At 45.5% G+C, this 16,739-nt stretch overlaps 1 protein-coding gene across 4 annotated transcripts in view; it reads left to right on the top strand.

Moving 5' to 3' along the window:
* The first annotated feature begins 352 nt into the window (after window positions 1–352).
* The window catches only part of kcnc1b (potassium voltage-gated channel, Shaw-related subfamily, member 1b), an 18,685-nt gene continuing 2,298 nt past the window's right edge, over window positions 353–16,739 (top strand). Inside the window, exons 1-5 of one of the 4 annotated variants that reach the window (XM_048256367.1) lie at window positions 353–1,965; window positions 10,030–10,963; window positions 11,127–11,159; window positions 12,776–12,952; window positions 14,332–15,858. In XM_048256367.1, coding sequence (XP_048112324.1) covers window positions 1,396–1,965; window positions 10,030–10,963; window positions 11,127–11,159; window positions 12,776–12,952; window positions 14,332–14,471 — 1,854 coding nt within the window. In that variant the 5' untranslated portion in view covers window positions 353–1,395 and the 3' untranslated portion in view covers window positions 14,472–15,858. Of the gene's footprint in view, window positions 1,966–10,029; window positions 10,964–11,126; window positions 11,160–12,775; window positions 12,953–14,331; window positions 15,859–16,739 lie in introns of those variants that run through there. The other 3 variants (XM_048256368.1, XM_048256369.1, XM_048256370.1) reach the window with 3 other exon arrangements.

Here is a 16,739-nt window from a genome sequence, read left to right as displayed (position 1 = left end):
CTTAAAAAAACAATTCGGGCAGCCTTGTATTCCCATAAATAAACTTATATATCGTTATTGCGGTTCTTTGTGTCTGGACAATTATGTACCATTGGGGGGTCATGGCATTTTTTGAAGATGACGACATTCCTCACACATTATTTTGTTGGACACGTTGACCTCTCAGTCGCAGTCTTGGGTGGGAAGCAGAGAAGCTTCTGAAACTGAGCTTTGAGGGCGGCGCGAGGTTCCAGAGGTCCTGCTCGTGGAGACCGGTATGTCGTGCGCCGTGGGAGCGCGCGCTGCACGTAGACACTAATCCTTGCGGGGGGGGGTTCTTCAAACTCAGTTCGCCTCCACACAGTCTAAATAAACCGCGAGCAACACCCCAATCAAACCGCTGTTCGAGACCTAATATTTTTACGAGACCCACCCTGTTGCTGCTGCCTGCGCTTTATGCTTTCAAGTGATATTTGGAAATACAAAACAACAGCTGCGCTTCAGTAATCTTTCAAGCGACAGGATTCAACATAGGCTATCTTCAAATGCATCATTGTTTTCTGGTCATCAAAAGAGACATGTGTCTCTCCGCCTAATGAAAGAGGAATCACAAATGATCGAGCGTAGTCTATAAAGGTGAGGGAGTTAGCAGTCAAGGGTTCGACATTAAGGAGCTACCTACTGGCTAACAGGGCTGCTGGTGTGTTTATGAACAGGAAGATTCTGGCATTTGGAGGCAGAGAGAGCGAGGGGAGAGAGACACACACATACAGACACACATTCAGAGAGATAGAGAAAGAGAGAGAGAGGGAGAGGGAGGGAGGGAGAGAGCCATTTGACAATACAGGAAGGTGACTTGGTTTGATTATGGCTCTTCGGGGAGCTGGCGCTGTCCGTTCAGCACCAGTACAGTCACCTTGCGCTAAATGACACCTCGCCGAGAATGACTCCCCAGAAAACGACACGGGGTGTCACAAGCGTGGATTAATTTCACTGGGAGGACGCATGTGTTTTTCATCATCGGGATTATTTGGCGTTTTCTGAGGTGTTCGTTCATGAAAACGGTCGGCTCCGTTTTCGAGTCTTTGTTTCTGGGCTTCTGTCTGTCTTGGACTGCTGGGGAGATAAACAAGTCTTGCAGCTTACAAAGATAGAAATTTTCAATCAAAAGGAACAGCTTTTCACATTGATATATCAAAACAATATCTATTTCCATAAAACTATTTTTATACCAAGGGATTTTATATATTTTTTCCATTCAACCGTTTTGATAACGTAAGGACATCCAGTTCCAGTGGGAGGCTGGTTACTGTTTTATCTATGCACATGTGTTGCACAGGTTGCCCAGCTGTTATTGTAGCCTCCTGATAGTGTTGAGATGGCCGGAGCGGAGTGGAGACATGCCTAAGGGACGCGATGGGCCATAGTGACGAGAAGGATCGCATAGTGATAAACGTGGGAGGGATCAAACACCAGACCTACCGCGGGACCCTGCGCACGCTTCCCGGCACGCGCCTCGCCTGGCTAACGGAGCCGGATGCGCACGACAACTTCGACTATGACCCCCAGATTGGAGAGTTCTTCTTCGACCGTCACCCGGGCGTCTTTGCGCACATCCTCAACTATTACCGGACTGGGAAACTGCACTGCCCAGCGGATGTGTGCGGACCGCTTTACGAGGAAGAGTTGGCTTTCTGGGGCATTGATGAGACGGACGTAGAGCCATGCTGCTGGATGACCTACCGCCAGCACCGGGAGGCTGAGGAGGCTCTGGAAAGCTTCGCCGGAGGCTCCCTCGACCCAAACCACAAAGAGTCTGAGGATGATACTGTGCCGCCAGAGGCTGCTGATGGGGACGAGGGTGTGGAGATGACCCGGAGGCTAGCTCAGGGGGACTCACCCGATAACAGATCCGGGCGCTGGCGCCGCTGGCAGAAGCATGTCTGGGCGCTCTTTGAGGACCCATACTCGTCTAAATATGCAAGGGTGAGTGGAGACATTATTCTTCAATAGTGTATAGACGCGTCTTGTCTGATGCACAGTTTCGCTGGTTATGGAGGATCAGTGGTACGCTATTTCATCAACTGGCAGTGAAGACTCACTTCATGATGCACATATTGGTCGTAAATGTCACATTCATAGATTGTGTGTCAAAATGCCAAAAACATTTATCACAGTAGCCCAGATCTAAGAGAGCAAAACACAAATAATTCAAGGCATGCAACCTCATTTGAAGTCACCACATAGCCTTACAAATGACCTTGAAACGTTTTCTAAGAGAATTTCACATTGCACAGCACACCTGATTGCAGACACTATTGCGTAATGCATAATGGTGCACAGTGGTCACTAATGTACTTGTGACTTTCAGTTAGCGAGAGGGAAGCCATTTTTTGCCAAGCCAATGAACACAAGGACACCAAATATTGTACAATTGCCATTTAGTATCCAACCCCATATAATAATTAGTGCACAAGTTTAAAATATATATATATATTTCCTTGTACCAAGCATCTCTGTCCCTCTAAAAGGTTCTCCATTGAATCTGACATCACTGTCAGGTCACAGTTTGTTGACTGTCACTTGTGAGGACCTGGGACCCTTCTCCATACAGCCGCTAAAAACCCACCATTTAATTCCTCACCCCACCACTACCCACACTGCTGGGTGTTGGCTGTCAAGTCAATATAGGTCAATGTCTCCTCAAATACAACTCTGGCCACAGGCGGGAACAGTCTGATGGCAGTCCTCCAAGCTCCAAAGAGGTGCCAGTTTGAAGTTGCCCGTTTGTTATTTACTGTGACGCTTTTGCTGTTTACCCAAGTCTGTTTCTCTCGCCGCGGAGTAGCATGACAGTAGGTGAAACAGGGGTATTCTCTGAGTTGATTGATGTGTAGGACAATTTACAGTAGAGTAGTCTATCCCTTCACCTTGACCTTGACATGCTATTGTGCCTCACAAAGAGTTCCAAGGCGCTTACATACAGTATATTGGCTGTAACAGTAATGGGTGATTATAGTTATAGCCATTCTTAGAAAATGTATACTGTGTCTGTGACAAGACTGATGAGGTGATACAGTGTTCCCTCCACTGTTTGGTAGGCTTTTCTGACTATACTAAGATTTAGAGATGAGCCACAAAGATTTTTCTGCAACAAACAATTTTGATGGTTCAGGATATATGAAAAAGCATCCTCATGAGGTGATATCTAAACCATGATTTACAATATAAAGTAGATCTCATGCATGATGATGCTCATGGAATATGATGCCTGTGATTGGCATGTGCTTACCCCCTCATTATTTGTGTGAAAAAGGCATGGATGAAAGTGCTATTTAAAGTGTTTGGCAAAGCTGTTCCATCACAGTATTCTTTGATTAGATTTCTTTAATCAAATTGAGACCCTTAACTCAATTACATACTGTATCCACGGTGGATGCATCTGTGTAGTCGCCCATAAATGGCGGAACGGCTTCTCAGACTCCAGGAGGTGAAGGATCCCTCTGAATTTGAGTTCACCCACAACGCCCAGCCCCCTCTCTAATCCCCTCATCTAATGCAACTATAATAACACTGCCAACACCCCCAAATTAGCACGGGAGTTTGAGAGTTTGATGAGGTTACCAAGGCAAATAATGTAAGCTTGAAATCAATGTGAGGTTGATGCTTAGCCCTGTTCCCTTTTACAGCTCCTGAATTGCATGAAAATAAAAAAAAGCTGCCATTCACAGTATCTGTGATTATTTTTATAGGTCTGTTAAATATCTCATAGATATCTTCTACACCACTGTAAAGCATTTTATGATAGTATAACAGCCTGGCCTATTGTTTTTCTCACGGATAATTATTTTGAGGAATAATACCAATCAAAACTGAATCTCACTTACAATTCGTATTCATTTATGAGTTTTTTTTTTATACAGGGGGCACAATTTCAACAAGATTCCAATAAGCATGCAAGCAGGTATTAGATCATTGTAAGCAAACTTGGTTCTTGACATATTAGTAGGTACAATGGAGTTTGACAATCAACGCCGACTTTCACAATGAACCAAGTAATACTGTGTGGACCTCTTTCAGAGACAGAAGCTCATTAAAGTAAAGGATGGTGATGCCAAAGGCTGAAACGTCTGCTCTTGCTCCCAAAATTAAATGAAAAACTCCTTTCTGTAGACTTTGTTTAAGTCTTTTCTTTCAGTGTGCGAACTACTCCTCTCTCTCTATGCCAAAGGTTCTCAAATGGTCATGGCCACTCTACTGCTACAGGGGACATAATAATAGAGGACCCTAACTGAACTGTGTTCAGTTCCCTGTGGCTCTCCACCATTTGGCACTGCACATCCATGATGGCAATCCATCTTTGTACATAGTAGCCGCCTATAGGCTAAGGCAAAGTCCTTCCACTCGGCGGCCATATTGCCATGCTTTTTGGGCACTTATTCGGGCAGACATGTGCAAGGCTTCACGACACCAACCTTGCTTCAGCGGCGAGATCACACTCACCACATGATTGGTACGATGTACAGTATTCACAACACACCACATGATTGGCACAATGTATTCACATGTCGACATTTTTGCCACGGATGGGGCGGGATACGTGTAGACAACTGCCATATTGGCGTTACAAGCTAACCCCATGCATTTCTATGGAGGAATTTTTGAGTGCTGTGTCTCCTCATTAGCAAGTCTCTGGCTAAAGGCAATGTGCTGTGAGCTGGAGAAAATCGCTCTCTGTGAAAAATACCTCACTTGGTTTATTCCAAGTCCTACAAATACACCTCCAATGTGTTGTGGTTAAAAGACCAGCCTCCACAGGAGTTTTGTTGCCATGTCCTATTCATGATTCAAGGTAAGCTGCATGAACACAGGACATGCATGGCAAAGGGTGTGTCGCATAAGTATGTATGTACAGTATGTGGCTTTTCTTAGGGACAGTGAAGTTGATGTGTCATGTGTCCTCTGGTTACAATTCACACCTTTGGTCTCATGCTAACTCAGGCACAGCTGGTGAGTTGAGGTGTGAAATTTAGTGCACCATACAGGAAAAGAATAATTGTTATTGAAAACTACTTGTTATTGAAAACAGCTTGTTATTCTTGTAAGTCTTTCCACTGCAGACATGACTTGGAAAAAAGTGTTCTCCACAAGGGACCTTGCTATAGGTACAGGCTCACCTTTGTGAAATTCTACCTCGTAAATACTTCCAAGGACAAACCAATTGAATGAATCATGCACTACATTTGGTCTCTGTGTGTTTGGTTTGTACATTGTAACTCTCCTGAATTCTGACCGATAGACCAAATGCATTCTCCACCTCTAGATCTGTTTCTATCAATGCAGAGGAATCTGTTTCTACACAAACCTGCCCCTTTTCTCTGTTAGCAATTGTGGGACTGGATGAAGATCAGTTTCCCACATGAACCAGAGAGGTCCATGAGAGAGTCCCCAAGAGATGGATCCAGGCCTGGACCCTGAGCTCAGACAGTCTCAGAAAAATAAACTATTGGCCAGCTCCCTAATCTGTCTCTCGACCCAGAATCCTTTTCCTCCTCACACGTCCAATATCCACCGAAGAGTTTGTTAATGATTGTGAACTCGTGCTGGTGGCTCTCAGCGTGTACAGTGGCCAGCGTCAACTGTGACATGACCGCTGTCAGCTCTCTCTGGCAACACTCTTCTCTTCCACCTCATTTAAATATATCTCTGTACCAGCCCAGAGTAGCAGGCACCAGCATTGTCAACCTAATGACTCAATCAGTTAACTCCTGGAGTTAAATCAGTTAACTCCTGCTACTGTGGTGTTTTGTTGTACTTGCGGCCATTCTCTGTTACTGTATTTTGATCAGATGAAATTTCCTGTATTCTATTGGTCAATTTTCATCTTGTAGCATAGTCCTGGAAACGTCTGAAACATATTCAGACCGTAGCACCAGTAACACTATATTGTTTCCAAACTTGAACAGCACCTTAAGACACTATGCTTTTCAGCATGAGAGCATAATGAGTGTCTTTTAAAACAATGGCATCATTCTGCAGCTGTCTTAACAGAGAGAGATCAACAGACAGATGTGATTAGAAACAATGGCAAAGATGTTTCTGGAGGTTAAAGCCAGAGTGCTGTATTAATGCTCTCCCCTCTAGTTGTCTGTTGGACACACACACACACACACACACACACACACACACACACTCACACACACACACACACACACACACACACACGCTGACAGAGAGGGAGGGAGAGGGTCCTGCAGACAGGATATGGGAAATATGATCAGGGACCAACCATCATGGGAAATCAGGTTCCATACTGCTCGCCAAAACATATCTGTGTGGGGTCCTTTGAATTCTGAATGAAATCTCGGAACTGACAAAAAGATGGTGAGCAAAAGATTCTTCAAACACTGCTGTTCAAAGAATGGTTTTTCTATTGAGGCAGAACAAAGAATCTTAAAGGCCCTAGATTGTACACTTTTTAAAGAGCAATTTCCCTCCTCTTTGTCTCTGTGTTGGGGTGTAACTGAATATAGTTTCTCCATTCATAACATATGTCATCTGAGATAAAGGAACGCTCACAGAGGGAGGTCTTGACGTCATTCCCCTCCAAGCCATCCACTTCATGACAAATTTAACCAGAGACAGAAGAGCTGACAGGCCAGGCTTGTTAGGGCCATCGAGTGAATCCAGAACACTCTATCTCGGTCTCCATACAATGGCTGCCTCCAGAGAACTGAAAATACAAGTTTGTTTGTTGTTGGTGTACGCTTTTAAATGTGTACCCCTAGTTTCATCCGTAGACAGTGTGATCTGCTGTCCTTATTGGCCCTTCTTCCTTTTCTTCTGCCCTCAACTGTCTTATTAATTCCTCTCATATCTTCTGCCATGGTGCAAGGCATCACATGACTTCATTCTCCTTTTATCAGATCAAGGCAACAGCCCTCTGGGAGACACTAGCAGTCTTGTTATTCATGTCCTCAGTTCCAACTAGTTATGTTGCATATTTTAATGGACACATCACATATGCAAGTGGTTTCTTAGTACGAGAGTAAAACAGAGAAAACGAAACAATTTAACGGTCCTATCCCCAAATGAGGATGAGTATTTGAGAGGAGAGCTATCGTGTTGGTCGTATGTGTGTGTGATTGAGTGTGTGTGTTTGTGTGTATGTACTTGAATTTCCCCTTGGGGATCAATAAAGTATCTATCTATCTATCTATCTATCTATCTATCTATCTATCTATCTATCTATCTATCTATCTATGTGTGTGTATGTGTATGTGCAGTTGTGTGTGTGTGTGTGTGTGTGTGTGTGTGTGTGTGTGTGTGTGTGCCCAGGCATTCTCAAACTGCAGACCGGTTACTCTGTTTGGATGACTACATATAAGTGCTGCCTGGCCCAAATTTGCAAGTCCCAGACGAGACGACCGAGGCTATGTGTGTGAGTGTGTGTGTGTGTGTGTGTGTGTGAGTGTGTGTGTGTGTGTTTGTGTGTGGTGCTGTCTGAATTTGTATTTTTATTGAGAGTGTGTTTGTGTCTTTGTGTTGAGGCAAACCTTCACAGCAGGAGTGACTTGTGTCTGATGTGTGCGTGTGTGTGTGTGTTTGTGCCTAGTGTGTGTGTGTGTGTGTGTGTGTGTGTGTGTGTGTGTGTGTGTGTGTGTGTGTGTGTGTGCGTGTGCTGATGGTGGCATTTAGGAGGCGCATTATGTTCTTGGAAAGACTGAAAGCCATCTGCAGCCGCTGGTTCAGGTTCCCTCTGTCTCTGGTCTGCACTATTGTGTGTGTGTGTGTGTGTGTATATGTGTAAATGTGTGTGTGTGTGTGTGTGTGTGTGTGTGTGTGTGTGTGTGTGTGTGTGTGTGTGTGTGTGTGTGTGTATGTGTGTGAGTGTGTCTGTGTGTTTGTGTGTGTGCACTACTGAGAATCATGAGGTGAAGTGAACAGGTGAGAAAAGGTCTTTCAGTAGAAAGAGGGAAAGGTGCAGGGAAGCTTCAGGAAACAGGTGATAAAACAATGACCTCTGATTGGCTAGAGGTCAGCACAGCAGTGGGCATGCAAATTGTGTGTAGCGTATCACATGACCCTGTGCAGGATCGATCAGATTAGATCAGATAGGGTATTTAGACCCCACAGGCAGGCTGACAAATGTGCTCAATAGCGCCAACAACAGCACTGCAACAGCAACTAACCCATAGCACAACACTGGTCCACCTGGAATTAAAATACAGTATCACAAAAATGTGTGCATATAATATAATTTGTTCAAGCTTTCCTTAATGACCACAGAAGACAGCCAGCCTTCTTAATAATGTGACCTTGATGGTGGTTGTCCCTCTTACAGGGGGACGTAAAGCTAAATTTAGACCCCAGCTCTCTTTCTTCTCACTAACACACAATCACACTTAATCAGTCCAGCCCACAAGCTCACACATACACACACATACACATACACACACACACAACTCCTTGTCGTCATCCTGCATCATTCAGCACGTGCTGCCATGACCTTGGTGGGGACTGGGGTGAGGTAGCGGAGGAGCTGCGGAGGAGCTGGGCTTGAGTGAGCCACTCCTGTTGACTGGCCACTTTCCCCTCCAGAGAGAGAAAGAGTACTCAAGCAACAGAGACTGAGTAGTAAGACAGAGAAGCGCCTGGAGACGCAGGCAAAGACGCAGAGCCTAATTGTGCTGAGCCAGCCGTTTGGGAGGTGTGTGTGTGTGTGTGTGTGTGTGTGTGTGTGTGTGTGTGTGTGTGTGTGTGTGTGTGTGTGTGTGTGTGTATGGCATGTGGCCGCTATCTGCCGCTACCTGTATTGTGTTGCTTCTCCAGCCACTAAACACAGTGTCTCTCATCAGGTTACAGATGTGTTGCTGTGTTTTTTTTTAATTACTCGTGAGCAGGTGGTCTACCTGCACTCTCGTTTGTAATTCAACAAAACTCATGAGCACGGTGTACTTACACCTCTGGAAATTATGAGTAGCCTAATAAAGAATGTATCAGTGGCCAATGTATCAGTAAGACAGCGATGGCTTCAGACACAGGAGATTTCATTCATAATACATGAGCTGAAAGAAATTTACACAAGCGTCCCAATTTCTTCAAACAGCGCTCTCTTAGGTTTCCACATGAGTTCACTTTCAGCTTATCAGCCGTAAACCAATTTGCTGTTTGTCACTTTGAAGGGACAGCTTGTTTGAGGCGTCTGATGGATTTGTACCAGTATACACTGTCTGGACTGCACTAAAAGTAACAAACTGACCAGAAAGAAATCTTGATGAAGATAACATACTTTTTTTCTGTATTAGGCACTGAATGTTTAATTTGTGAGTATGCATGAATGGTACCTCTTTGATGTGAATGTGTGGTGATGCTTCCATTCAACCCTGACACTTTGATCAAGAGATTCCACACATTATTTTGACATCATTGACATCACTGGCTCCTAGACCAAAAGAAAATATCTGAGGATTTAGGATTTAAAAAGCCTCAGTAGTTTGCTGGTATCAGATAGCCTCTGTGGTGTCAGAATGTATTAGATATGGAGATGAGGGTTACTAGGACATCATCTGAGATCCAGAAGCTTCGGGGGGAAGTCAGGGGGTTGCAGGACATGCTCAGAATGTTTTGTCTCTGAAATACACACAACTTCACACACTACTACTACTATTACACACACACACACACACAGTTATACCTTTGGGCAAGAATACAGCCAAGGTTATGGAGTTCAACCCCCATGAGAACAGGCATAAATAACAGCGTGCCACTGCAACACCATAAGTCACTTTCAATGAAGGTGTCTCTTAAGTGGCTCTACTTGTAACTTTCCTGTTGTGAAAGACTGCCACCTCTACTGAAACAGATATCTGTTCACTGCTCACTCACGCTCTCTCTCCATCCCTCTCTGTCTCTTTCTTTTACCCCCCTCGTTTTCCCTATGTATCTGTGACTTCCAATTCTCACCTCCATCTTTTTTCTAACACTGTGCTTTCTCTCTTTCCCCTTTCTTACTCTCTCTCTCTCTCCCCCCCCTCTTCACCCCATCAGTGGGTGGCTTTCGCTTCCCTCTTCTTCATCCTTCTGTCCATCACGACCTTCTGCCTGGAGACCCACGAGGCGTTCAACCCCATCCTCAACTTCACCGAGGTGGAGGTGGTGGACAACGACACGGTGGTGCATGTCTACGAGGAGACGGAGACCATGGTGGAGCTGACCTACGTGGAGGGCGTCTGCGTCATTTGGTTCACCTTCGAGTTCCTTGTGCGCATCATCTTCTGCCCGGACAAGCTCAAGTTCATCCGTAACACGCTCAACATCATCGACTTCGTGGCCATCCTGCCCTTCTACCTGGAGGTGGGCCTGTCCGGCGTCTCTACCAAGGCGGCCAAGGACGTGCTGGGCTTCCTGCGCGTGGTCCGGTTCGTGCGTATCCTGCGTATCTTCAAGCTGACCCGTCACTTCGTGGGGCTGCGTGTGCTGGGCCACACGCTCCGCGCCAGCACCAACGAGTTCATCCTGCTCATCATCTTCCTCGCCCTGGGCGTGCTCATCTTCGCCACCATGATCTACTACGCTGAACGCATTGGCGCCAACCCCAACGACCCGCGCGCCTCCGAGCACACGCACTTCAAGAACATCCCCATCGGCTTCTGGTGGGCCGTGGTCACCATGACGACCCTCGGCTACGGCGACATGTACCCGCAGACGACCACGGGCATGATCGTGGGCGCGCTCTGTGCCCTCGCCGGCGTGCTCACCATTGCTATGCCCGTGCCCGTCATCGTTAACAACTTCGGCATGTACTACTCCCTGGCCATGGCCAAGCAGAAGCTACCAAAGAAGAAGAACCGGCACATCCCGCGCGCGCCTGCCATCGGCTCGCCCAACTACTGTAAGTCCGTCATCAACTCGCCCCGACACAGCAACCACAGCGAACCCTGCCCGCTGGCCCAGGAAGAGCTCTCGGAGATCAGATACCAAGGTAGGAGTGCATCACACGCACACACCATCCCAGGGGTAGCACTTTGTGTACTGTGTTTCATGTGTGTGTGTGTGTGTGTGTGTGTGTGTGTGTGTGTGTGTGTGTGTGTGTGTGTGTGTACGTCTCCATCCTGTCTCATTTCACTGTCTGTCTCCGTCAACAGCCAGCCTCTCTGTGGATCACAAGAGTAAGAGAGGTATGGAGCACTCAACAAAGTCCCTCTCGGTCCCAAATCACACTACATATTACAGTAGTAATACTACAAGTATAGAGCAGTGCCATATACTGTCCTAACTTGTGTACTATCCTAACAAGCTTAAGCAGCCCTGCACTATCACTGAAGTATGTAAATGGACACATACTGGCCCCTCCAATCTCTTATCTTACTAACTGAATTTCCATTGATTTTATTCATTTTCCAATGTCTTAGTCATATCCTTTCACAGGCAAACATTTTCTATTGCAGAACAAGTGTAAGATAATTCCAGATGGATGTGCAAATGTGTTTATCTGTGATAGAATGTTTGATGTGCCAAAGTGTTTTTGTGGATTTGTTCTCATCATCATCAACACTGTCACCATGGATATCTCTTTTTAAAAGACTTCTGCTTGCGACTGAATATCTTCAGCCTTGGCTGGCAGAGCTGGCTGCTAGGTTGTTTCTCTCTCATTGCGTCCACATAATAGAGAGCCAGAGAGCATTACTGTATATTCTGCGTCCTCCACCAGTGAGATCCAGCACTTAATTGACTCTGCATTCCCAATGTCTTCCAAATCGCCCTCTCCTGTCCTCAGCCTGTTGAAAACTGATGATTCAGATGGTAACCACCTCGCGTCCTGCTGCAGGGTCGATGGGGAGGTTAGTCTAACATGTGCTGCTGAGATGTATGATAGGAAACAGAGAGAGAGAGACAGAGAGAGAAAGAGAGAGAGAGAGAGAGAGAGAGAGAGAGAGAGAGAGAGAGGGAGGGTTACAAAAGAGAATGGAGAGGACATGAGCGCTTAGTGGATTAAAATGACCTGACTCATCCACTTCATGAAGTGCTGTGTGATTCACCATCTCCTCTCTTAGGTGATGTGTGATTGACCTCAATACTTCTTCAAGGTGGCTTTTTTCTTCAGTCTTCCTCATCAGCGCCGCAACTCACTTAATGTCAATACTGACACCTAATGTCAGCAATTCTTCAGCTTGTGTACACTGAAGATGAACTGTGTGCAGCTGGAATTGCTATTACTGAACTGCATTATAACACTTTTACAGATGGACTGAGTGGGACATTAACTCAATAAACACCTACAACTATTTTCATAATCACTGCATGGCCAGTAGAATTAGTCATTATCCCTCACATCAGAAACATTAACACCACCTTCCCAGGCTGACACCTTGACAAGGACATGATGTGATGTGGTGTTGTTTTTGTCCATTAAAATCAACTTTTGGACAGTGTTGAGAACAGCAGAGCGTTCTGGTAAAGCTACATAAAACAAATAAAATCACAGCCATATAAGTGCAAATAAATGTCTGTCTTGCACTGACTACCCTGTGGTCTCACCATGGTGTAGTAGAACAGCCCTCAGGAGGCAGGACACTTCCTGGTAGGACACCTGCTCCTCCTGGCTTCATGTCATAGTGTCCTTGGGCAAGATGCTGACAGGCCAACTGCTTCCGATGGCAGGGGAAAGTGGCTTGCATAGCACCCTCTGCTGTGGCCAGACATGGCAGATGTTTGGCAAGTGCAAAAAGCCTTCTCTCTTTAAGTAGACGGCAGTGCATTTACACATTTCCTTGGCTCTCTGTATTTTCTAAAGATTTCAAAGTGAATGGCGAGGCGTCCAAAGCGGCTCTGGCCAACGAAGACTGTCCTCACATCGACCAAGCGGTTTCCCCAGAGGAGGCGTTCAGCCCAACCGAGAGGGCTGAGCGGCCCTGCTTCCTGCTGACGCCTGGAGAGCGAGCCAATCACACGGGAGGAAGAGTCAGGAAAGGTAGGTATCACCCAATCACTGTCAAGCAACATCAGAGTAAGTCCCGCGTAAAATATACACCCAGTGAGCTGTCACTTCCTTGCTTCTACTCTTTTCAGCTAGTAGAGTGATAGATACAGTCTTACTGGCTGCTGGCCAGCTCAGTGTTACAGGCAGAGCAGGCGTGCTGGTTTTAGTATTCAAAGCACACCTTAATTGTCATGCATTTCAGCTCAGCCAAGCATAGCCACAGAGATGCAGTTAGCATGACCTCTACCAAGATGATTTGTCATGGCCCACCACATGCAAAACACACACACACACACACACACACACACACACACATACACACACAAACAAAAACACACACAAACAATACAAAGAATAGAAATTCAAATGCACAATGGCACTCCCCAGCACAATTATGTACTTCCTTCAGTTTCTGTCAAGTATATAGTTAGTGGTCCAGGGCTGTGTCGTTTTCTTGCAACAGTTCATTTCTCTGTCAAGTAATGTGTTGTTGTCAAACTGCTGTTATGATGGATTTGTGTGTGATGATCACTTGGGAGCTCTGGTGCATTTGCCTGCCTTGAGCATACTTGGTGCATGCTGACATACAATAACTCAGGTACACAGCGGTGGTGGTGTACCGCACTAATGCAGCATGGGACATGAGGCATGTGGTCACATGACGAAGGACTCAGCCAGTCACGCTAGACAATTCTTAGAGGTCAACATCATAGGGCAATCAGAAATCAAATCAAAGACAAAAATCAGACAGAAAAGACAACATCGAGAAGACTACCAAAAGCATCAAACACACAAGGTACAACACAGGACGCAGTCACACGACACAGTTACTTCAAATGCACCAGGCACACAAACAATAGAAATTAGTCACATTAGGTAGTAGCCTAAATACCCATCCTACATAACAGCAGAGTAGTGCCCTTCACAAATGAAATAGTTAGCTTAGCTTAGCAGCAGACTAGAGCAGGGAGATCTCCAAGGGCTAAGTGCTAGGGAGAGCAGGCAGGCAGCTGAGATGCTGGCTTTGTCCTTGTGTGTCTCCTATAGTTGTGCTAACCTTCGGAATGCCACTGGAACACCAGCGCCACCTAGCAACCTCCTCATGCATGCTGTAGTAGGCAGTCTAGTTCATAGCGTGCATGACGGACCACCATGCTATTATGCTACTCACACATGCTACTCAGCCGAGACATCAGATCAGGGCTGGAAATACACACGAAACACACACAGACACACACACACACACACACACACACATACACACACACACAGACTTACCACCACTCTCGTGCCTCTCACACAGAGACACAGGTAGCTGAGGATGCTGTGGTGTGGTGTACTGAACGCCCTCTTTCTCTCCTCGTGTGAAGGTTGTGAAAGGCCCTGGAGCCATAGCAGCATGTCCGGCATGGCCTCCGGCTCGCTGGGAGTGTCCTCAGTCTCCGCCCTCCCCTGCAGCCCCCCCTGTCTCATGCAGCCCTCCCACTCCCCCATCCCATCCATCCTGTAGTACTGAGGACAGTCTCAATCCTGTAGCACTAAGGGGAAACTCAGACAAGCAGAAAACCCGAATGGCCGCCCCACTTCCCATCCCCCGCCATTTCCATCCATCCTGTAGCACTGAGGACAGTCTCAATCCTGTAGCATTGGGGGGGAAACTCAGACAAGCAGGACCCGAACGGCAGCCCTACAACCCAACCCCCCACCCCCCATCTCATCCATCCTGTAGCACTGGGAAGAGACTCCACTCACATGCAGGACCAAAATGGCCGCTCAGGCCTGAAGTCACACTGAGGATCCTGCTCATTTCAAGTATCACAAGTCAACTCAACCCTCCTCTCTCTATCTTAACTCTTTTTCAGCTCTCTACCTCTTGCCATTGCTTTTCTTCCTCTCCTTCATCCTCCTCTCTTTCTTTCAGGACCTATCCTCCTTCATTCTTTGTTGCTTTTAGTCTAAAAGCAATCCTGAACTTGCGTTGCCATTCGTTTTTGAGCCAGTGGTTTTGCGTCTTGTGCAGTTAGTTTCCATTAGGAAAAGACTAGTGAACGCCCATGTCAATGGTCTCACCAAGTTTAGTTCATAAGCAACTGAGTTAGAAGACTATCGCTGTTCACAATACTAGTGTTATAAGTATCATGAACATTAAAATGACTAAAAAAAGTCCATTTGCATTTGCATGTCTTGCATGGGAACTATCTTGAGAAAAAAAATGTAAGTCTTTTAGTAAAAAAAGAAATGTGCGAACATTCTCCTTCCATCCAAAGCTTCTTGATACTTATCTGAGGCAGATAAAAATATGGCATCATCTGTAGCGATGCAAATGTTTTATTTGCTGTCATTTTATTTGCCTTTCCCCAAATGTCTAATGTGCATGAGTCATCATAGGGCCATCAGTAGTAGCAGTGGTCAAAACCACGTGGCATTATTTTGTTTTGAGAGCATCATTCAGTAAAGCACTTTACCATCAGTATGAAACTCTACCTGAGCATGTTATTTTTCAAGCATAAAGTTAGCTTAACAGCCGAAAAAATGAAAGCATTTTCATTCTGTGTAAAGTTAAACGTTTATTTTTCTTAACTTCCGTTTCATACTGTGAATATAATTGAATTTAGTGTAGATATTTGTGGAATCTTGAAAATGTAACTCATTACACAATAGTGTTCAAATACTAAATTGACAAATATAACATATGCTAATACAGCATTATATATAAACATTTATATATGTATCTATATGCAGTATATTTCATGGATAAAAACAAACTCTTGAAAAACTATTAATACCTTTGGGTACCTTGGGGAAAGGTAAATGCATGCACTTGTATGCGAACAAAAAGTATGCAAATAACTAACTATGTAAATAATATCCTGCATGAAATAAATTTTTGTACTCAATCTGTTTAGCCTCTGTTTTTATTTAACAGAATATGCATACACACACACAGACAAACACATACAAACCTTTATTCCCCTACCTGTGTTACCAAGAAACTGAGCAACACATGACCTTAAACCTCTCTTTGACCTGTGCCATCCCCATAGCAACATGCTACTGTGAGGGTCGTCTGAATCCGTTGAGTAAATGTGTTTAACTGTCCTAATTGATCCCATCACATACAGTGCCATTACAGACAGTTGCACAGGAGGTCAGGCAGATAGGGCTGGTTAAGGTCAAAGAGAGACTATACTTGAAAGCTGATTGGATGTTTGGAACCAGGCACGAACCCACAAACCCTGCTACACACTGCATCGGCATGGCACACAACACACCACACACACACACACACATACAAAACAAGTTTGACTAACAGCCTAAATGACTTCACACCCATGCGGAAGCTGCATGTCAGCTTGCCATCCCTGTATTCAATGTATGTGTACGTATGTGTGTGTGTATGTGTGTAAGCGTTTGTGTGCAGTGTGTAAGCACACGTGAATGCATGTGTATGTCCGTGCACACACGGCCTTGCTGGTGACCACGTGACCACTACCTGCTCTGCACTGCATGGACTAAACACAAACGCATGGCAAAATGTGACCCCTGTGCATGGACCTGTTACTGGGGAGGGCTGTGTCTATGACCCCCCCCCCCATTCCCCTCCCCTTTACTTCCAAGGCAGAGAGCATCTACCTGTTTTGTTTTGTTTGGTTTTTGTAGTTGTTGTTGTTGTTGTTGTTGTTGTTGTAGGTGTTCTTGATCAGTGCCTTTCTTCTTCTTCTTCGTTCCTTGCGTTGGTCGTGTATTAATATGATTTTTCCTTGTTGCTGTTGCTGTT

The sequence above is a fragment of the Alosa alosa genome, chromosome 11, assembly GCF_017589495.1.
Source record: "Alosa alosa isolate M-15738 ecotype Scorff River chromosome 11, AALO_Geno_1.1, whole genome shotgun sequence".
NCBI lineage: Eukaryota > Metazoa > Chordata > Actinopteri > Clupeiformes > Clupeidae > Alosa > Alosa alosa.
The sequence above is the reverse complement of the archived record's forward strand: the minus strand, read 5'-3'. Positions and strand labels throughout refer to the sequence as shown.